The sequence below is a fragment of the Budorcas taxicolor genome, chromosome 3 (assembly GCF_023091745.1).
Source record: "Budorcas taxicolor isolate Tak-1 chromosome 3, Takin1.1, whole genome shotgun sequence".
Classification (NCBI taxonomy): Eukaryota; Metazoa; Chordata; class Mammalia; order Artiodactyla; family Bovidae; genus Budorcas; species Budorcas taxicolor.
In genome coordinates this window covers 52,626,165-52,650,608 of record NC_068912.1, presented here as the reverse complement: position 1 = coordinate 52,650,608, position 24,444 = coordinate 52,626,165, and the positions used below count along the sequence as shown (strand labels likewise).

Sequence of the window (24,444 nt, the reverse complement as noted above, 5' to 3'; positions counted from 1 at the left end):
GTATTAGCCATACTACATGAAATAAAATGAAATGGTGCTTGCATACAAAAACTGTTATTTGTAAAGGAATCTGATTTCAGATTAAAAGAACTAATCTGTTTTTGGAAGGAATTTAAAAGGAGAATCACAATTTATCATGACCAAGACATCTGCACCATATTTTCCATTCCTCACAGCACATTTATTTCAGTAATTCCATTATGTCGGTTCTTAGCATGAGCATAGTGTTACACGATTTTCGTACATATAATCACATCCAAAACAAGTTCTAAAATTTAAATTGTAAACATTCTCATCATATGTAGAAATATTTCAATTGGTGTATTAAGTTTTGTTAACTGATCAAATTTGGAAGAGACTATAAATGAGAAAGCCTATTCTAAACCGTGTAGTGAGCACTGTTTATTAATTACATTTCTACAACGTTAAATAAAGAGGCAAACCTGTCCTGTAAGCATGTCAAATTTTAGGTAAAACATTAAAAAGAAACAAATCTGTTAACAAAAGGATGTCTTGCAATAAAGAATATTAGATTTTTTTAAAATCTATTATGATACAAAAATGTAAAGGGTAAATAGCATCTTTGTTGACAAAGTAGGAGGTAGCATGGATGCACCACTTTATTGTCTGAGAAATGCAACTGGAGTAAAGAATATTTCCTTACCACAAATAATTTCCAGGACTATGTACATATTTCTTTTAGAAATACTTGTTTAAACAAATCTCCCTCCACTTTTTAGTATAAAAAAAAAAAAAAACCGTTCCATGTGATTAAAAAAAAACACTTACACATCTAGATAGAATAGTACTCTGCCCTATTTGAGTGAACAGTCTCAAACTATGAAGTACATGATATTTAATGCCCTAAGTTGAGTAAATTTAGTTAGCAGTTCCTGGTATTATACAAAACACTAAATATATACAAACAAAATATAATATCTTATTTTTCAATGCAAGTCTTGTGGGGAATAAACAGAACCTTGATTCTGGTAACACTGCAGAAAACATAATTTTCCAATTAGTCTGTCTTTAAGTATCCATGTGCAACAGTTTATTAATAACTGCTTACATGTACTGGTCTTTCATTGAGTGAACAGTTAACTGACTAAATGTAGTAAACCTTAGAAACACTTCTTCCATCCTATATAAAATATAGAGACTACTTACTGTTTGAAGTACTCAATTTGCTCTGATGTCACTCTCATTCACTTTTCCCCATTTTCCTGCTTTAGTATTTATAAATGGATAATTTAATGTGGCTTTGAAAAAAAAAGACAAAGAATTTCAAATTTACATCCAATTCAAATTTGCTATTTAAAAGGTTTTCTTGTTCTATGAAGCTGCTTCTGCCATTAGTAGAGAAAATGAAGTTTCTGTAATGGAGGCAGGCTTTTTGAGTAGTGATGTGACTTCCACCATGCCAGCTCCAGTCCGTGGAAGATTAGCGTTTACAATGTGTCGTTGTAAGTGCTTAATCCAGTCTTCCTGAACAGACAATGGTCCACGAAAGACCAGGCCACAAAACCTATAGAAGTTGATAACAGTTCTGTTAACATGACCAATTCCCTTTATTTAACAGTTCTCCTAACATAATCGATTCCCTTTATTTAAAACCAATTCCCCCCTTCCAAAAAACCCAATTCCCATAAAATTCATGAACACAAAGGGCAAACTTTACACTGAAGATAGTACTAGACAACAGCTTCTAAATACCTGTGAGGTCAAAATGATTAAACGTAATATCAAAACTGCCAATTCATACTAACTCTAGTAATACCTGCAGAGATGGGAACATTGCTATGAAAATTAATTAAAAGGTCTTAACACCTACACATCTTAATTTCAAAATGCACTATTTCTTTTTTTCAAAAATGCACTCTTCAATTTAGAATTCCCTTAAATTGCATGAGGATGAGTATGGAAGGAAGTGTGAATGAGTCTGTATATCTACACTCAGAAGTACGAGTGGAGAGAAAATATACTTCCAATAAGCAGGAAGTCAAGACAATGTGAAAAACATCAAATTAAAGGAAACAAAGAACACGAATAAAACACAACAACAAAAAAGCCACTTTTACAAATCACAATATCATAGAGGCCCTTCGCTAATATAAAAAACTTGATTAGTTGCTGAAGTACAGCATATTATGAGCCACATAAAGTTTTAAGTCTGTCTCTGAAAGTTCATTTGTAACTTGATTTTTGAGACTGTACCTTCAGTCAAAAATTAAAAATCTCAAACAAAATAACTAGTACGTCTCAAAGCAAAATCTGAAGAAACTGAGCAGATTAGGTAATACAGACATATACCTGCATCGGAGAATGTAAACCTCGTCAGCACCATGAGGTAATGATAAAAGTTTCTTCTTGCTTCCGGATCTTGACCTTGATTTCTTTTGCTTACAATCTAAGGCTAAAAAGGGGAAGAAAAAGACTTAACATTTCTTACATATTCTAAGTACACATACATACAGATACTTCTTGGGAGGTCAGACCATCTAAATCAAGTTAGAAAATGTCTGCATTCATTCGTATTCCCTGAAGCATGCACTAACTTGCAGCTGGTTCTCTAATAGCAGTAATACTATCAGCATATACTCTTCTTGTACTCATTTTTCAAACAATGCTTAACCATACCAAATCAGAACTGAGAAGATAAAACTAAAACAACCTGAAATTACGAAAGTGGTCAATTACCACAGCAATGGCAATCTTTTCTCTTACAATCGTATATACATTATTTTAACATCTGGTTAAATCTTACTTCCAGGAAAACTATAATGTCTTATATAAGATCATCAAGTTTGCATTTGATTACTTCTCCATTAATCAGATTTCACATACTTTGAAAACTTAGTAAAAAGTTCAATGCAATTCATCTTGAATTTTACAATAATAAATAGCTCTTAAAATTATAAGCTAGCCCTACATTTGAAAGGACAAAGAATGCTCAACTTTCATTTTTAAACTATATCTGTATTGTATATACAAGCATATGTTCTATTTTACTAGAAAAATAGATCCAGATTATCTCACATAAGTTAACAAATGGACCACAAATTAAATGATGACTATTTGTTACATTATTTTCTATTTTAAAAATGTGATTAAAAAGGGAAAAAAAAGATTTTTACATTAAAGTGCATCAAAATTCTAGTGCTAACTGTTCCTGAAATTTGTTACTTGACTTCTCCTTTAATCATTTATTTTAAAAAATCTAATTTAATAAAGAAAAGAGATTTTTTTCGTAGGTAGGAACAGATGGGACATAACATTTTATTCTTTAAATACAACTACACCATTCCTTTGGACAAAGTGATGATAGTATTCCAGGGTGCTGCTGGTCAATTAGCAGGAAGAGATGGTAAGAATTTATCTCTAGGGGCCCAAGGGGGAAGGGAAACAAATGTAACAGAAGAGTTGTCCAAATGAATTTTCTTCTGTTAACCTGTCATGTGAAATGCCCTGGAAAAATTCTAGGGAAGAGAGAATAGGAATTGGCTATTCAATGATTGTGTGAAATGAGTTTTCAAAGTCCAGGTTCCAAAAGAACAGATGCTAATATTAAAAAACCAGTAAACAGACTACTGTTTCTTACAGTAGTCAAGTGGCAATGCTAACAGAAATGTCATATAGAAAATTAAAAACCATGAGAAGCCTAAATCTCTTTGAAGCCACTGTCTTTTGCTTCCTATCACTTGCCTCTTTAAAAGTCTTTCTCTGTTTATCCTCAGAAGAAGAATCTAATAAGTAAAGAACTACAGGAATTCAAGTTATGTATTTAAGAATGGCTGCTTCAAAGCTAAACAACCAAAATCTGGAACAGAAAAATCTTACAAGGTTCTCATTAGTTAGCTCATACAAGAGCCTGGCACATGGTAGGAACTCAATGAATACTTCTGCAACGAAAAATCAAGAAAAACCCAGTAATTTAACCTTTGACATTTAAACAGCATATGAATAGAAATTTGTTCTGCCACTATGTAATATATACTGTAGTTCCTGCAGAACACTTCTGCATCATTGGGTTAAGTGAACATGTTGCTGGCGGTAACACTTTTCTTCACTTGCCAGTCTAGCTTGTATGTAGAAACTAGGTTCTTCACAACCAGTAGAAAGAATGAGGTAACACATACTCTCTAATCAGCACCTTCTTCTTTCTAGTTGCCTCGGTGAGCAATTTGAATTTAGGTGAATTTCAAAGAAATTCATACACTACAAGAGTTTAAGGAACTCAAAAAGGGTTAAGTGCTACTGGATGTCAGCTCCTCTTTTCTTATCTATAAGGTAAACCACACACAATCCCTGTCTCTGTTACATGGAATAGGGGAACCATTTGGTGTATCATGAGATTACAGACAGAATCTTTGATGAGATTACATACAGAATCTTTGATGAGCTTCCTGGGTTGTCAAAATTGCCACACTGTATTCAAATTTCTTCTAAAATGTAAATAAATTACTGTAGGATACAAATAAAATATATTGTAACCATCCTTTAAATATTTGTTCACAGAGTGCCATAACGTTAGGTGTGTAAAGCAAATGGAGGGAGAGGGACAGAGGGTGATGGGGAAGTCTGTAAAAGAATGATATACCAGTCAGTTATAAAACATTTAAATCACATTTAGATGCTGTGATACTTTAAAAAAATGGAACTGGAAATATTTACTCAGAGGTGTAGATATGTTTTTTACTTTAACAGAGGGAAACAAGAGTTTTTCTGACTTTTGATATTATATGAATTCTAGAAACTCTGAAGTTTAAGCTGTCTTATGAATGATCAGATCTAAATTTTAAATGAGAATACCATAGTTTTTGTTGTAATTAATATTTGAAGGTATTATGAGTTTGGAAAGTAGGACAACTCTGTCAGCATATGATTGAGAATCTCTAGTACTTAAGAGTTCTAAGTAAGTTTAGGGAATAACAAGTATTGAGAATCCTTGGAAACTTGTCCATAAAGTTAAAATGTTAAAAACCAGGGGCCTCTGGTAATTACACCTAAATATCTCTATTATCTTAATATCTCCATCATCACTTTAAAATTTCTTATCCCCTGAAATGTCATTTATGTTAGAACATAAAATATGAATACATTTAACAGGAATATTTTTTTTCTAATAACAACATCCAACTGTCACCCCTACAATACTGCCCAAAATTTTAGAAAAATGTGTAAGAATATTTAACATATTATAAATATGCACACAAAAGGGACATCTATATGGTAATCTCTACATTAAAAAGATGATTAACACAAAATGTTCCACTAAATGAAAAAGATGATGTACAAACAAGACAATTACACAAATGTTCTCAAAACAGATTTTATTACCTCAAGGGAAAAGCCATTTCATTCTGGACTGTACCAGAAATCATTAGAACATTAAAAACAACATCACTAACAGAAGTCAGTTTTAGTATAATGGGGCTCATCAATATTTCTGACAAACTAAAAGTTTATTTAAGTTATTTATATGAATAATCTGCCAAATAGATAATGTTATATTAATAAAAGGCTTTCTTTACAATTTTATTTGCCCTTATTTGTTACGGTCAAAAACCAAACCAGACATATACCGTTTTTCTGTTTCAAAGTATTTTAAATCTAGCATTGTTTGCATACTTGAAATTTACAAAATTAGTTAAATTAAATTAAATTAGTTTTGGAAATTCTTAATTTTTTTCTCCTTGAATATAACTGCTTCTTCAGAAATGAATAAACCCAATCACTCAAATCTTCCTATTTAGGGTGGCAGATAATGTTTGAAGTGATCAATTTTAACCATTAGACTGTAAAAAAAAAAACTTTGCAGTTATCTGATTTATAAAGGATCCACATTGCTACTGGTAGTAATATTTTACTTGTAAGAAGAATAAATTGAGTTGAGCTGTAAGGTCATGTAAATATTTTTTAGAATACACCTTTCAGTAAAACAGCTAGCTGTTTTGATAGATAGGAATGAGACAGAAATACAACAGACTATGAGCCCTCAAACAGAACATCCAGCTGCTACTCTACAAAATACAACAGCTGTGTCTAAGGAACTGAACCGGATCAGTGAAAAGCAAACCAATAAATATGATACATTCAAGCCTGCTTTCTGAGACATTAGCTTTATACACAGAAGAAAGTAATTTACTTTGGGTTCTAACGTGAGTCCTTTTGCCACTTCCACCTTTCTGCCCATTATATACATAATTGCTTTAGTGAATTTCATTTTCTTTTTAATTCACTACACAAATGACCTCAAAGAATGAAGTTTTTTTCTTAAACATCTGAAGCCTCTATGGTAAAGAACTAACATTGTAACTAAATTAAATTATTCATCACCAAAATATTGTTATCTGCTATCATCCTTCTCTACCCATTTAGTCAAAAGCCCTATTTCATCTGTTTTGTTCCTATCTAATTGTTGCCATATTGAGGGTAAAGTCAAACCTAATACAAGGGCCACGTTACACACATCCAGAATAAGAGGCATTCTAGAGTGTGTGTGTACACACACACACACATATATGTATATATACATCCCTTCTAGAGAAAATTTCTTCTCCATCTAGTTGACCTATATAAGGTGGGCAGGCCAATGGTAGCTATGAGCTCATTCAGGATAACAGCAGGGATTAAAATGACATGAACAGATAAGTCAACATTCCTAGCACCATTAACATGCTGATGATGGAGGTAATGCCAGTGGTGATGTGGGAAGATACTTATGTTCCAAGAGGTGCAGAGGTGTGAGATGGATAAACAAACTCAATTCTAGTTGCTGCCATTATCCTTCAAGGCCCATAAGCCCCAAGCACACAAAAGACTGCAAACGGCATTTTCTTCCCCTCGGCCCCAACTAAGGGGGTGAAGAGAAACATGTTAGCTTGTATAAAATAGGGATGTGGGTTTGGGGAAATCATTTGTTGAGAACCTAAATTCTTTTTTCTTCAGTGTATACTTTTCTCTTTGCAAAAAGTACTTACAAGACAGACTTCGTGGGTGTACAACTTGTGCAGTCACACAGCATCCCACATGGTTTAATGCTCTGTTGTTACAGTCTGGATATTCCTAATAATTTCTGAACATGAGGTACTATAATTTCATTTTTCACTGTATCTTGCAAATTATGTAGCCAGTTCTAGATCCTGAGTAGCAACTACCCCAAATGAGACAGGCTGACCTCAGTTCCACCTCTTGATCTCTTGGCCCATAAAAAAAAACATAATACTACCTATTAAGAGAAAAACTGTTAAATCCTACTCTCTGTAGCCCATTAAGAATGGAAAGGACTTCCCTACTGCCAATACCAACTCTTTGGTCCTACCTACAAAAAACAAACCATAACTAAACCAGTGCCATAAACAAACCAGTCATTATTCCCAAAATGTACATATAAAGAAGTTTAAGTAGTTCATTGTTATGAAAGCAATGCTCCCCTTCCAATTGGAATTAAACATATATAATTCACAACTCGCAACCTCAGAAGTAAATTTTCACCATCATTTTCCCTTGATATTTTCACTCTAAAACTGGATTTATTTTTAGTGCCCTAAGTTACTTTCATTAATTTTTAAAGTTTCTATTCTCAATAATGAAAAACAGTAACTAACCTAGGATCACAGAGCAATTATGGCAAAGTTAATTAGGTACTACATGATTTACCATTTTACTTGGAAGAGGATGAAGTGAAAAATATTTGAAAAACAGATTTCCTTTCCTTCAAGTTTATGGCTTAGGATCAGTCTAGAGGATTCAGGTGGCTTGAGTTTGCCCTACAAAGTAGGAGGCTGTATTAATATTAATGGTAGCAACAGCCTTATGTGCTTGGTTCAGAGAAGTTATCTACTTGGGACTAGAAAAAGTATATCTATTCAGTATCTAAAAACCTCTGCTATTTCAAAGTAGAGGGAATGACTAGTAAAATAATATTTGAGTATTATTAGTGCAAAGGGGAAAGCTAAACATAAATATGAAACTTTATCACACATTTTTATAGACAGAAATTGCAGGCAGACTAGTCTTTCTAGGTTGCAAAAAGCTAAAAGCTAATAATACCCCAGGTACAAATTGTTTATTGTTTAGTTAAGAGTAAACAGGAAAGCAAATCTATTTTACCTCTCTGTGGTAAAAGATAAGAAAAAAACCTTAAAATTACTCCTTAAGGTAGGTTGGATTTGCATGCTGTTTTACTAAACACAATAGGCACTAAATATCCATCTCTTATCTAAGACTAAGACATACCGAAAATTGGAATAAACATTAAAATACATAATTACAAATCTGTTCTAAATCACGTTTAGAATCACTTGAATACAATCCCATTCCCTGGTCTCTAAAAGTGTCAGTATTTCCAAATTATCATTTCATATTTATTGGAAGTAATTAAGTGATTGTTCCTGTAAAAATTAGTTAAGGAAATGACCTTATTGAAAACTTTGTTAAGTTATTTTTACTATAATCATGTTCAACATAGAGTTCAGAATAATTATAATAGTAAATCGAAATGTCACAAATCCACAATCTCAATAGATCTTTTAGCTTTTTATCATTTTGAAGTATTTTTTACACTCCAGCCAAAATCTAAACTATTATCAAACACAGCGTTGACTAGGTAATTTCTGGTTTAGCTAACTTTAGCCAAGGCCACAATTAAACACACTTTAAGTGCTGGACAGCAAGAATTAACCTTATTCCTCAAACTCTAGACACAGCAAAGAAACAGTAAATCTCACTTTTCCACTTCTTACTTTAGTGAGGGACCACCAATCTCAACAAGCCATCCTCTTGCTCTAACCTCCAAAAGAGAAAATCTGTGTATTATTTTACTATTTCCACAAAGCCACTTAAAGTAGATTTATCTACAGTTTAGGTCTGGCCAGGAACATACAGTGTTATAAAATCTACTACATTTTAATTCATATTCATATTATAAACAGCATTCAAGAGATTTATGTTAGAATAGAAATCATAGCAAACACAACATGAGAACTGAGGTTATAAAGATATCAGACAAGTTAAAAAATTCAAACACAAAAACTGTCAGATCCAGATTAAGTCAACTGTTAAGAAAAATCAAAACTCAGAAAATGAGTCAGCCACAGAACTGATAAGAATGTTAGGAGACTAGTTAGGACTTTTATGAAAAACAAGATATTAGTCAAAAAAGATTATCAGTCAAATAGAATTCCTAAACTGTATAACCTATGACCAGTAAAAAAGCAGGCATCATAAAATAGAAATATTTTATGCTGCTGCTGCTGCTAAGTCGCCTCAGTCGTGTCTGACTCTGTGCAACCCCATAGACGGCAGCCCACCAGGCTCCCATTTTATGCTATAATAATACAAAACTCTTAGGCTCCATTCTCCTAAAAACAAATGTACTGATTCAGTTAAGTGTGATTGTTTGCTTTGTTAACAGTAGACAGCTAGATAATGACGTGTTGCTAGATAAATGATGGCCAGAGGAGTAATGAAGGTTATCCTTCACACACCACAGTAGCAGATTCATTAACTGTATGCTGGTATAACCATCTTCTCAATAACAAAGCTTAAAACTCTGAGCCATCTCCATCTTTCCCCTTATTCTTCTACCTCTAAATAATCTGCCAAATTCTACTTAATTAAATTCCACAATCTTATCCATGCATTTTTATTCCTCCTTTATATTCCAACTGCCATTATCCTGAATCAGGACTCTTAAATGAACTCATCTACAATTTCTCCACTTCCCCACCAAATCCTTTAATTTTTATTTAAAAAGGAGTTTCAGAAGTTTCACACAAATTCATTTTAAAAAGTCTTTACTGGCTGCTCAACAAAACTAATTCCAACACTATGGGTTAGCATTCTATTAATAGTATTCTATGTCCTTTACCTGTCCAACTCTATTCCCTTTTCTCCTGCTTCTCAGTATTTTCAATAAACGTCTCACACAGTTCCAAGTTGCTTCCTCGCAGGTATGCTCCTTCCCTTCCCCGACTCCCATTACCATTTCAATTAACAGTCTTTCAAGGTCCAAATCAGATGCTATTTCCAAAAGCCTTGCTTGGCCCTAGTCTGGTTGAAAGAACTTCTTCATCTGAACTTCCTCAAGTATTTCATGTACACTTATAACTTGGCACTTAACATGTGTTTTGCTTATATCATACTGTAACATCCAATTTATCTCTTTAGTACTTAGCATAGTACACAAACCACCTTGAAGAAAATGTGAATTGAATTAGTGAATAAATCAGCCAATCACCTTTTCGTATTGTGGGCAAACAGCCCAATTTTTGCTGGCATATGGAACAATTAGCATTCGTTAAGGTGACTCTAAATACTTAAATAATTAAATTATACTCAGGCCGAAATAAGAATAACAGTTTAGAAACACTACCATCGCAAAGTGGTTAGGATGAAATCAACTTTGACACTAGTCTTCCATTACCTAGAAAATTTACTCAACTTGAACAATTTACTATGTAGCTAATCCTAAATAAATCATACATTACTGTGCAGACAAATATACAGATATATACCCTTAATGAAGAGTAGTACCACAGAGATAAATTATAGCCAGGAAATCACAGAAATCCTTTCAGTGTCATGAGGAACACCTTTTTAAAACATAAATTGGTACATGTCATTTCCTTATTTAAAATATCCTTCAGTGACTTAACATTTTTAGCAAGCACTCAAAGTATCAAACTCCACCTTTCTGGCATTATCATCTTCCCAAACACCTATTACTAATTCTCCCAAAAGGAAAACTCCTGAATTCCAAATTCCATCCCTTTATCCCATACTATGTGGTTTGCTCTACCTGGAATGTCCTACACTTCATCTCTTCTTCCTCAAGCTACTCAGCCTTCACACTCAGGGTCTAGCTGAAACCTTACAAGGCCTTCTGTAACAGTGTTATTTGTCCTTGTCCTACCAGATCACTATCATTAAGTTTCTGCAGCTGGAGTGCAAGTTCTTTATAGCTTCAGAGTTAGCACAGTCCTGGTACAACAGTTAATGACTAAAATTTTTTCTGAATGAATATGACTGCTGACTTTATTTTTCTTACCCATATTAAACATTATAAGAAATATACCAGCATGAGCTATCTTTTCTTTTTCTTTCTTTTTGAGGCTCTATCTAACAATGAAACAATTAGTAAAGCCAGCAAGGAAAAGCAAACCCAACTTAATTCCAGCTCCCCTTGAAAGGAGGCCTAGACTAGAGAACTTGAACTCCTACAGAACATAAAGTAACATATGATCCACTGGTTTGCTTAAACGTGGATGGCATGAAAAATAAAAGTGACTTTACTAAAAAAGAATGTAGATACATTACATTAGTGGTATTGACTGAAAGGACTGAGTACAAATTCAAGTTATTTTCTTCTCATTGGAAAAGTGATTCTTTAATTATAATGATGAGTCTGTTGTTGTAGAAAAGCAACGATCATGCTTTATTTTCAAAATGTTATCATGGGAAGTATTCTGAAGATAATGAAATGAAGCTTTCCTCCCAAATATCTGCATATGTCAAACTATTTTTCTTGCATTAATTTTAAGTATCTAGAAATTCCCAATTTATTAATACTTTAAATGCTAAAGTGAGAAGATTAAAAAACATGACCTACAGATGAACATTTGAATATGAGTAAAGAAAATTCACTTGCTGCCCCAAGTGAGTGTTATGATTTCCAAACTACTATTACTGTTGATTCTAATCAGTATTAGTTTCCAAACAAGACACTTAAGCGAAGTGTTTTCAGTCTGTGGGTAGTGGCTTCTCACCGGGTAGAAATCAATTCACTGGGTCATGACCAGTATTAATTTTTAATGAGAAAGAATACAACAGAAAATATCAGAGTGCATCATACTCAATTCAGATGAGTGAATCAGTGAACAAGTGTATATATGTATGAATATACAGGGTCAAGATGTAAAATGGAATTCCAATACAAATACTGAATACCACTGTTATGTTTTCTTCTTTTTAGGAGATGACAGATTGCTGTTACCACAGAAAAGCATCATACAAACACGCATTCATCTTAGGTATATTTCCTTTCACAACATTCTCTCTACATGAACTCCAATTATTTTCCTTTATTTATCTGTCAAAAATTCACTTTTACTTTGACCTCAAAATTTTTTATTTCCAAATGCAGATTAAGTTGACACAATTCACTTTATCTTGAATAATTTCAAATATTAAAAAATTTTAATAACCAGAGTGACCCTATAATTTATTGTGCAATCCAGTACACTTATGAGAGTGAAAGAGGCACTATTACTCAGTCCCTCTGTTAGTAGCTTCGTAAATATACTGTTTCAAATACTGCCAGTATAAAAAATACCATTTAACTAATTATAAGAATATTAAACACAAAAGCCAATAAAGTAAAAGTCTAAAACCATTTAAAATAAACTGCATGAAATTTCTAATCTTTAATGAAAATTAATAATGTTCTTATTAGACTATACAAAGAATCAACCAGGAAAAAAATCTGTATGGACATGTAAAACAATCTATAGAGAACAAAACCTGAAAAAGAAGTCTACCAATAATAGTATAGTCTATATTAACTGTAAAAAATTCTTGAATAAGAAGTATATCTTGAATTTACAGTAATGTAGGATATAAAGTAACCCTTTAGAAATAGCCTCTTTAGACAAAAATCCACTAAGAAACAGTAAAACAGCTTCATGGATGATTATTCACAACTGAAGGCACATGGAAATCATTAACAATTTATTTGAACCTGCCCAATGGATGATAAACAAGGTCAGTTCTGGGCAAAATTTAAATCTGTGAAGTTTACTCTTTTTTGACAACTGAACTCCTCTGTTCCAAGTATGCCTACCTTTTTCATGTCCTTAATTTCCAAACTTTCCTACCTTCTTCATTATTTCCTTTTACTTAAATTAGGATTTATATCTGTGATCACTGAAATGAGTTTGATGTTGCATAATTCTGTCATCTTGTAACTGTTACACACACACACACACACACACACACACACACACATACACACAAAGATTTCTTAGGGCTCCAGATTTCCCCAGTTCTGTATTCTTTCCACTTCATTTTTAGTTGGCATCTCCTTTCTTAGCTTTTACCAGAGGAAGTGCCCATGGATGAAAACCTTCAATGGTTATCATCTATATATAAAGCCTACATATAGAAAATATTTTATCTATGGATGATAAAGTACATGTTTCTTGGATGGGGGTCATAGTGAAGTCTCAAAAATGTCAATAACCACCTCCCCAAAAGAATAGAGAACTATCACATTAGAAGTATTTGAGTCATCAGTAAATAAATATTTGAGAAACAGAAGAGCATCCTTTTCATTCTCTTCAGGATAGTTGGAATATTTCTCTTTCTCAAAAAGCCACCAGTTCCCAGAGACAAGGCCAGGAGCTGGTGGCTTCTAAGAAGGCTTGGGAGTTTATTCTACTACAGGAATCAAAGCATGCCTTGATCATTTCATCAAGGATCTATGGTTTTTCTTCCAAAGTAGGCCACATAATTAAAAATACACATCAATCAAATCTGCTTGGACTAGGAGAATAGAGATTTCAGTTCTACTTATTTTCCCTTTACATTGTTTCAGTTTTGTGATATACATGAATTAAGGTAAATTTAAAAAAAAATGATTCTGTAGTTTATTCCTCAAAACAGCATCTACGTATTCTTAAAAAATAATGCCTTTTACTCATATGAATTGAGGAATGTCTTACAATAACTCAGTGGAACCCTCCAGGATAATAGGCTGGGACCATTATTTTATACCAGTGAAAATGATATGGAAGAAGAGAATAGGTATGTGGAGTTTATAAGTGTAATACAGAATTCTCCACTTAGAAAACAAAAAACATTAATAAAGCTGATAAAAACTTCTTACTGACATGAATAAGCAGCAAAAACATCTTCTATGTAGCTCTACTGGTCACGATTTTTAAAAGCAGGGGAAATGTTTCAGAACTTCCAAGGTACCATGCGATTTTTGTATTTCTTAAAAGTGGATAGGGGCTGTGGAAAATACCACCTTTTCTTCATCTTTTCATTTCCCTTCTCTTTGGCCTAGGACTGCCTAATACACACTTTTATATTTTTAACACTTCTGAAGATATTTTGGTTAGTATTTAATAACATTTAAACATAGCATCCCCTTTCTTGATGCCCACAAAAATGTATCCCCATTCATCTTGTATTACTTTTTTCCCAACTAATGAAATTTTTCAGATGATAAAGTGTTCATGAGAATGCACCCTTGGTCAATGGAAGGTTATGATCAGTTATTTATTAGCAATTAATACTATATTCTGAAGGATTTTCAGATGAGATAAAGGCATTTTTTAATGGACTACAAAATCTAGACTGGAGAGATCCACCCTCCCCCCAAGTGAATATTTATGTAATGTGTCCAAATAGAATGGAACATTTTCTAAAGTCTTCTGAAATCTAATGCAGGCCTAACTCATTTCTTGGGCTAGGCCTGAATTAGACTGCGTGTTCTCTCTTTCTTTCTTTTTTCCCTTTCCTTCTTGATCACACCATGCAGCTTGCAGGATCTCAGTTCTTCAACCAAGAACTGAACCTGAGTCATGGCTGTGAAGCCCAGACTCCTAACCACTAGGCCATCAGGGAACTACTTTCCTTGCTCTTTCTAATTAGAATCTTCACCAGAACGCTCCTCACCTTGAACCCAACTTTGCTTTTAGGATTTTCCATTGCTGTCGCTCTGTATGTGATAAGTAACAGTGATTAAAAACAAAGGCCTCGGGATAACACAGCCTTGATTGAAATTTCAAGTCTGCTATTAGCTGCGTAAGTTTTGGACAACTTGCTTAAGTTCTCTAAAGCTCTAGTTTCCTATAAAATACAGATTATAACACGTACAACTAAAATGGTAGTTGTGGAGATTAAATGTTATGCACGTAAGTTGCATGCAGCATAGTGTCTAATACATAGAAGTGTTCAATATAAATCAGTGGCTATGATAACAATAATGATTTCCTGCTTCTACAGCCTCTCATTTTCACTGTCCCCTGCCTCTAATGTCTGCAATCACCTTTCAAGACTGATGAAGCTAGAAGTAACTAAAATGTCACAATAGGAGGACTAATCCAGTAAAGTAAAGCTCACTCTACTTCCCTCCTTTTAATATAAATGGTCAGTAGTCACCCCAAGTCAGTGATATATTAAGTCAGGATAAAGCAAAGAAGCAGAAGAAAGACACTAATGTGACTACAAGTGCTTCTTTGGTGGCAAGAACATACTGAATGTAAGCCACAGGAAGACATGAGGAAGAATAAAAAAGCTGGATAAACAACTAGAAGAAAGCAGAAGGCAGTGATCTAAAAGAGCAAGAGAAACAGACTGGAAAGAGATTTTTAGGCAAAAGGATTTATGTAGATCTATTTAGAAAAGACAGTATTTTAAGATGTCAGAGAGATGGAGTTTGCTAAAGCAAGGTTGCTTGAAAGGCTACAAACAAAATGAGCAAGGCATTCCATAGGATTTAAGAAGCAGTATTACATATGAGTAAGCTAATAAAATTTTCACAAGCTAGCCATATGAAAAGGTATCTGCAAGGTTGGGCTAACCAACCAAAAATAACACAGAAATGTGCATAGTAACATTTATGTGCATAGCTATATTTATTAATGCTAAATATAGCTTAGGGGCATTAAATGAAAAATCTATTCAGTCATAAACACAGGCCACTATTAAGGCTAGCCCCTTCAAAAAGTTGATCTATAGACTAATGAAGACTTGTTCATTTGCTTATTTTTCTAATCTAGCTACGTATCTGAAATTTCACTATAATTTCCTTGCCAAATAAAGCATTTCCCTAAGCTAGAATCCTTTTTTACCAAAGAGAGGCGTCTTACTAGAATCTACCAGCAAAAATAAACGTAAAAATAGTATAATTTAAAAATCAATAAAAATAATGTAGACTCAAAAGTTTCCACACCTCTATTGGGTTACTTTTTCCTCAAATCAAGCCAATAAGAGCTAAATTAAAAAGAATAACTTAATTAAAATTATATCCAATAGTTTACAAGTTGCTGAAATTTAATGTGTGTTCAGACTCAACTGCTGCTTACAAAAGAAAGCTATAAATATCATCTGAACTAGCACCAGTCTGGTGAGGAAAAAAAAAGTGTATTGTATCAAACAGACTTGCTGTGTTATCTGTTCAAACATACCTGTACCAGTCAAAAGTCCAGCACTCTTCTTTCGTGCATAAGCGCGTAAGTGGTTGGACAGGCTAACAGCACTTGTAAACGTCGTATTGCAATGCACACATGTTCTAAGCTTCACAGGCATACCTATCATTCAAAAGAAAACTATAATCCAGTTCTCACTTCAAAAAGTGAAATTTTCTTAGGTAAAAGCGTGAAGAAAAGTACCACAATAAAGATGGTTTTAAAAAACGTTCATTGAATTAGCTTAAGATATGGAGGGGAAATTAAGTTAACTATTATTAGTTTGTAGTTAGTATTTAGAGGCAACCCATGCTCTTTTGGAAAGGGAGAAGAGGAGTTGTCTTGAACCCTTGAGTATCTTTGGATTTAATACCTATTATCACTTTCTTGCAGATTTCTGTGTTACGCAGATCATTTCCTAAACCTAAAATACAATCCTGTGATTTGAATTGCACAGTTCTGTTGAGAAGTTTCAAAGTTTACAACATTATCAATAAAAAAAAATTAAGAAGTCTAGTTGACAAAGTGGTAATTAAAGTGTTTTACCCACAAAACCGTAAAAGGCTCAATACTAAATTAGGCTTTCTGATGAAGTCTGGGAGAAAAGGTGGTAAAACACACCACTGAACAGCTGTTAGACACAACATTTTATTCAGGGCATTTTATGTTCATTACTCTGAATGCGCAATCAATAATGAAAGTTAATGATCTGAAGTTTTTTCCTAAAATCTTTGTGCTAAATAAATGATCAACATGCTAACATCTCAGTCATCACAGTAAAGAAAACATGTTGAAACAATAAGAAACTCCTATCTTCTCAGACAGCCCTCATGCCCCCAACACATTTCAACTGTTTTTTTTCAACATTATTGTGATAGCCACAGATACACCTTCCCCTCTCTGAAGTGTACTACACCTTGGCCAACATAACTGCCACATCTTGCTTACATTTTATCCCTCTGAAAAATGTTGAAATATTAGCTTTGAAAGACTCTTTGTACAAAAGAAAGATCCCTATTAACCAGAAACCCATACAAGATAAATTGTTTTTCAGACCACTTACAATACAAGACAATCTTTCCTCAAATCAAATCTGCATTACAAATATTTGGAATATCCCAATGTCTGCCCAAAGTAAACAAACCAACATTATAGTAATTTTATTCATTATTAATTCACTGACAAGGTACTTTTACCTTCAACCTAGGGCTAAAATTATGGTATCATCTAAACTGATCTTCAGCATTCTTAACATCCAAAAGAAACCTATACAGACACAACATTTCTCTAGTCTAAAACCAGACTTAGCAATACCAAATAAAGCTTGGCAACTTTATCTGCCACATCATTTGCCAACTCATACAAAATATTCCTTTGAAAAGGAAAAACTATGGGTGCACAACCATTAGGTTAAACCATCTGTTCTGTTCAAATAGAACATGTTGTAAAATCTAAAATCCCAAATAAATGTTTTATACTCACAACAGTCCTCCAAAACCAAACTATCTCACAATACAATGAGGAATTAGAGAGGGAGGAAGTTTCTTTGGGTTAATGGCAACACACGACAAACATCAATCCATTCTGTTTGTGTGACCTACACAGGAGGAAAACCTGGACAACTACAATCCTGAAAACAAATTCACTCTGGAGCACTGGCAAAAATATGACAGGCTTTTCAGTAACACTATGCTTCTGAACAATGTCAACCTCCCATCCAAAGAACCATCACCCGTCCATGACAAATTTTATTTTTATAGATCAGTTTTTTGTGTGTTTTTGCTTTTGTTCTCACCTTGCACTGTGACCAAGAAATGAGGCACAGAGACTCCAATGCTGATGAACATCAACTGATGATGTATATAGAAATAACAGTGTAACCAATCTCTGTTCTGCAAAAAAGCAGCTTAAATAAAGGATTCTGAAAAAGTATTTTCTATACATGTTCCACTAAGGTAAACATAATTGTGTTTAAATTATGTAAGATAGTCATAAATGTCCTCTTACCTGAGTGCATAGTGAAGTCCATTTTTTGTGGCTGATACATCAATGGACTATCTTCATTTAGTGGAAGAACACATTTCTGAACAAACCTCTTTCTTGCAGTTTGATTATGGATCTTTTGAGGAGAAACAGAAGAATTCTTTTCTTCTCCCATCCTTTTATTTTTAAGCAGTTCTATCAGTGTAAGAGACTGATTCTTTTTTCCACTGGGCAGTTCTGGTTTAGTTTCATCATATTCATTTAAGAAACTCAGCCCTTCTTCCTCTGATGCAGACACTGATAAAGCTTCAGTCTTTAGGCCATTACGGTATGCTTCAAGAGGTATAACATTTTGAGATAGAAAGTCATCACTTGATGCAAGTTTCTGAGCTACAAATGGTCGAGGAATAATACGACGACTGTTCAATGCCTTTAAGATTTTTTCATATTTTTCTTCATTTTGCATCATCTCATTCAGAACACAGATTGGAGATTTGTGAGCATCCCACTTGGTCTTTCCAAGTCTTTTCAGGTGGCCTCTAACATGATTTGATAATCCAATTTTAGTATCAAACCAACCACCACAGAGCTGACAAGTGTGTTCAGAAGTGGTTTCAGACTTCTCTATAGCTAAAAAAAATTTTTTAAGAGTAATATCAGAATTTTTTTTATAAATTGAACTCTTCAAAACAAATTAACTCTGAAATATGAAATTATGTGATTCTAATGAAGGCCAAATTTGTGCAAAACGTTCAAATCCTTTGAATTCGAATATGGACATACTAGCCCAAATTATCCACGTGAAAACTTACCTTTTCTAACTCGCTTAACAGGTGTTCCTGTGCCAGTTCTTTTGAAATGTTGCATTTTGTCACTTGTGGCTATTTGTTCTGGTGATACAACATGGCGGGCTTCATAGCTTAATCCTGCTCTGTGAAGATGTCCCCTGACATGATTTGACAACCCAACACCTGTTTCAAATGTTGCTGGGCAGTAAGGACACGATTTCTTCTCGAGAGACAAATCAGTCCAGTGAAAAACAGAACTATGCTTTGACAATGCAGTTTCTGCATTTTCTAAATGCTGAGAATCATGAATCTCATGCAAAAAGTTATTAGTTCCACCATCTTCATAATATTCAAAATAAAAGCCATCATTCTGATCATAACTAAGTGTAGCATTTTCTCCAGACTGTTGACCTTCCACCTTGCTTTTAAATAGAGGGAATAAGTTTACATGTTCTTGATTAATATCATGATAAGTTTCATCTTCTATAGTCTGTGTAGTGTAGTCACCTAGCTCAACATTGTCCCAGGAACTTTCATCTTCTGTTTCATAGCTATCTTTCTTTTCGGTAGAATTAAGTTTTTGCAAAACAACAACAGTCATCTTATGCAAGAAATCTGGATAGCTATCCAAGTCTTCTCCTCCAACGGAACTTTCCTTCTTAGATTCCTTAACTACTCTCTTTACAGCTACACGCCTGTGGTCTTTGAAGCTTTCTGGCCTTTTGGTGTCAGAGTTATGAGGGTCTGAAATAAAACTATTGTTGTGAGAATTACTTGAGAACAAATGTAAAGAATTTAATGAACCAGCTTCCTCTTTTTTGAAATGCAGAGGATACGATTCACCTGATTTTTTGATCATTCTGTAGTTTTCATATTTATGTCTATATAAATAGTTGCTATTTGCCTTGGCATTAGATTTTTCTTTTGCTGTTTGATGGAAATACTTAGGTTTTTGGTCAATGCTGCTTTTAATCATAACAGTCTTGTGAGGAGAACTGTTTTGATTGCACACATTTACACCTGACTGGGTGATGCTTTTCCGAGCCTTTTGTATTCTGTGTGGCCGTTTATGGAATTTTGAAAAATTACTTGATTGTGAGGATGATACAAATGTTCGCTTTACATCTTGTTTTAAAGCAGAGTTCTTTGGAAATGTTGTTGACTGTTGTTTAGTTAATGGTTTAGGACTATCAGTGTCTATAGGTTCTTCAATTATGTCACTTTTTCTTTTATCAAGCCCAAGAGGACTGCCAAATGAATCAATGCATGATGATGAATGCAAGTACTCCATGTGTTTTTTAAAAATACTCCTGACTGAAGTAGTAAAAGGACACATCTTACATATATAGGTAGCCGATTTTTTGGATGATCCTATAATGGGGTCTTTCATGAATGTTTTTTTGTGTGTTTTTCTCTGGACTACATCAGAACTGACAATAGGGCATTTTACCACTGCTCCATGGGCAATTCCTCGATGGCATTCCAGCTCATTTTCTGTCACTGCCATAAAGTTACACTCTTCACAGCAGTAGTACCTTTTATCTTTTTCATGGGTTTTAGCATGTTGCACAAATGTTTTAGGGCAATTGGTACCAAACACACACTGAGGGCATTGTAATCGTGCACTTCTTCCTTCATCCTGAAGTTCTTTCAATTCACGTATTTCCTCCATCAATTTCTGTCTTCTTTCTTGGTGAATAATCATATGCTTTAGCAGTGAGTTACGATCTCGAAATGTCCGTCCACATTCTCTACAAGCATATGGCCTTGGGACATTAAGATGACGAAAGTGGCTATTCCCATCTAAATGATACATCATATGCCTGTGGAGATGCTTTTTCTCCCGAAAATTCACATTGCACTTTGTACAGGGGTAGAATGATGGCTCTTCGGTGCTGAAAGGAACAGGTGACTCAGAATCACTTTCTTCACATTTCTTTTTTAAGGTATTTGAAAGAAAAGTGCTAGTATGAACAGGTGAACTGTCTTCTCCACACTTATCTGAATTAAAAATTAGATGTTGAAAAGTATCCACAGATTCCAAGTCTTCATCAGCTGATTCAGGTTTCACTTGTGATAATGCATATGTCCGTGAGTCTATTGCTTGCACGTCTTCATTCTGTTCCATAAAGTCTACTTCTAGCATTTTTGACTTATTGGGTACACAGTTAGAATCACTAAAGCAATCTTCGGTATAACGAGTTATCTTGCTTACATCCATTTTTCGCTTTCTCTTTTTTTCCAGACCTACTTTAGAGTGAACTGGAGCTTTATCTACTGTGTCATCATTAGTTATAAGAAACTGAATGAACTCTTTTTGGGGATCCCAGTTTGTATCATTGTCTGACCTAAATTCATCTGTACCTGAGGAAATTCCTGTTAATGTACTGACACAATCATTTTTTACCAATAAATCTTCACTATCCTCACCCACCTCTACTTGATTTATTAAAGTGCTATCTGACTTTATACCACTCCCTACTGAATTCTGAATGTCACAACCAATTGAAGCAGAGGTAGGTAGTTTTTTAATGGAATGGGTTGGATTCTTAGCATGTGCTACATCTGATAATAAAAATAAAACTTGATGTTGACTTGCTTTCTGTGGTGTAGACAGCTGAAGATCGGCTGCCACCTTCAAACCTGAACAAGATTCTGTTGTGGGCTGATCCACAGGCTGTCCAGTGGTTAATGAAACACTGCCTTTATTCATACTGGAAGTCTTAGTTAAGGAGGAGTGTGAAACTGGTCCATTAACAGCAGCTCCCTTAGGCAAGATAAAGTTTTCACTAGAAACAGTAGGAGCACCAGCATGTATAAACAGAGTAGACTGGCCTCCACTTAAGGCTTTTTCAGATTTGTCCTTTGACAGTTCTTCAGGCAAAGTGAATGTATTGTTTTTCTGAAATGATGCTTGACAATCTTTTGGTTTATGAACTCCACTCTCTTTGTCTGATATAAAACTGCTGTCATCTAGGAGTTCTTCTTTAGCACCAGTAACATCGGTGTTTATCTTCAAATCATCCATATTGTTGGTAAGCCCATTTAACACATTTAGTCTAGAAAATGGAAAAAAAAATTTTAGATTTGCATGAAAGAAAGATTATCCTTAGAACACATGGAGAGTTGAAAGTATACATTTTTATTAGCTTAATTCTACCCATTATATTAAGACCGTAATAATTTTTCAAGAATGAAGAAACACTTTAAGAAACTGAAAGATTTTTAGTGTTGCAGAGGTTAATTTTTCCTTTGTGTTAGGCAACAACACCTCCCAAACTGTATATATACAAAATGTGTAGAGCAAAGCAACATAAACACACACACAGACATACACAATATAAATGAATATGCTACAGACTGAAAAAAAATCTAAAATCTTATACATGAGATTGTTAATAAAAAGAAAATTATCTTAAGTAAATTTATTGTGGACACTCTACACTAGAGAATAATGTAAAGTGTTATATATTACACAAAAGTAAAACTTCTGTCACTTAAAATTCCATTTCCAGAGGAAGGTAACAAAACACCAATCAGTAAAGCAGCTTACTTGAATTGTACTTATGTGCTATCAACAACGACTAATGTATGAAACTGTGTTTTTAAATTTAAAATAAGACTATTCTGCTCTCAGTATTTCACATTCTCCTAAAATTTTGGTAATTTAAAAAACACTTCATTCACTGGGTTTCATTCTATCCTTATGTAAATTATCCTTCATTCTAAATTTATAAAGTTAAAATCAAGAAGTTTTACGTTTCTTTAAACTTTCATAACTTGAGTCCCCAAATTCAAGGCATTCCCTAACAGGAAGTTATCCCATTTTATGATCTGACAGTCTACTGCAATGATCTAAAAGTTTTTACTCTAATCTGAAAACATCATGAAGTGAAATGAAGTCGCTCAGTCATGCCCGATTCTTTGCGACCCCATGGATAGTAGCCTGCACCAAGCTCCTCCGTCTATGGGATTTTCAAGGCAAGAGTACTGGAGTGGGTTGCCATTTCCTTCTCCAGAAAACATCATAAATGTATGGTAAATTCTTCAGTTTATTTCATATAAAATTTAGATAATATTTTCTAGGCATTAAAAAAATTTTTTTCTAATTGAAGGATAATTGCTTTACAGAATTTTGTGGTTTTCTGTCATACATCAACAAGAATCAGCCATAGGTACTAAACATTTTTTATAATATATTTAACTGTTATGAGAGGACAGCAGAATATTTTGAAAGAAGACTTATGAAAGTTTGGAAGACAAACATTCCATGGCTATAAATACTGGCCCTACTATTAAGAATTTCGTTGTACTCTGTTCTTATTTTGCTCTTAGAAATGGCCACACTATACAGGCATTACCTTGGAAGAATGTAAGTTCTTTGAGGGTAGGGATAGTGAACTCTTAGAACCTAACAAGATACTTGGCATAGGTGCTCAGGAATATTTGTTGAATAAAGCACTAATATGGTAAATGAATAAAAACACAACTGCAAAATCAAAAGTTTCTGAAAACTAGTTTTCTTCCTATGAAATTTGGGTATCTCATTCAAATATTGGAAATTCCATCAAGTTTCTGATTTCTTAACTCAGCAGTTATAGCAAGGCTTTCAAAACATCTAATAACCAAGTGCAATTTACAAACCTGCTATTTGGCAACCTCACATATTTAATTACTTGAAGTACTGGCATAATATTCCATATTTCTTTTCCTTTTGTACCTAGTATTAAGTATAATTTATTAATGCTACAAATATTTATTGAGCCCCTACTATGTGCCACACACTGTTCTAGTAATAGGGGTTCAGTTCCTGCTCTCAGATAAAGAATAAAGTCTATCATTTTTCTTTTATAGTATTCTTATTTGTATAATGAGTAATTTTATTTACAACAGCAGGAGCTTTAATTGCTATTTAGAAATGAAAACATTTTCAATGAAGTTTATTATTTCTAATTTATTTTATGGTACTAAGTATATATTTTGTAAAACATTAAATCTAGTTAAAGGATAAAAGAATTAAGTATCTTCTTATTTCACAACTTAAAAGCACCTCTTATAAATATGACCTTACACTTTCCACAAGATATGTTCTTTAATACAACAAATACTACAAATATCTTTCTTTGGCATTATCACTTATACCAACAATTATTTTTCTGACCTTCATAGGTCTTAGCATTCTGTTCTGAGATTGGCAGATTTCCACAGTAATAAAAACAGACTTCAAATAAGATCATATTCAATGATATCACTCCAAAATGGTGCTAATGCAGCACCCAGCAGGAGTCTCTACATCACATACACAGAAGTTAAAAATGGGCAGCACATAAACATGTGTTAGGAAGGAGTGTGCAAATGTCAATGAAAAGGAAAGCAAATCATGATGTTATACTACTACTCATTAATGATGTTTCTTATTAAGTTAAGCAGAAAAAGTAAAACACCCAAATAGGAACAACCACATAAATCAGAAATGG

General features: G+C 33.7%; 1 protein-coding gene across 1 annotated transcript in view; it reads right to left on the bottom strand.

The window, feature by feature from the left end:
- Positions 1–1,332: 1,332 nt before the first annotated feature.
- Positions 1,333–24,444, bottom strand: part of ZNF644 (zinc finger protein 644) — a 41,981-nt gene continuing 18,869 nt past the window's right edge. The window contains exons 2-6 of the mRNA XM_052638045.1: positions 18,992–22,026; positions 18,204–18,809; positions 16,197–16,319; positions 2,311–2,413; positions 1,333–1,525 (exon numbers count right to left, since the gene is read on the bottom strand). Of these exons, the coding sequence (XP_052494005.1) occupies positions 1,333–1,525; positions 2,311–2,413; positions 16,197–16,319; positions 18,204–18,809; positions 18,992–22,026 (4,060 nt within the window). The remainder of the gene's footprint in view (positions 1,526–2,310; positions 2,414–16,196; positions 16,320–18,203; positions 18,810–18,991; positions 22,027–24,444) is intronic.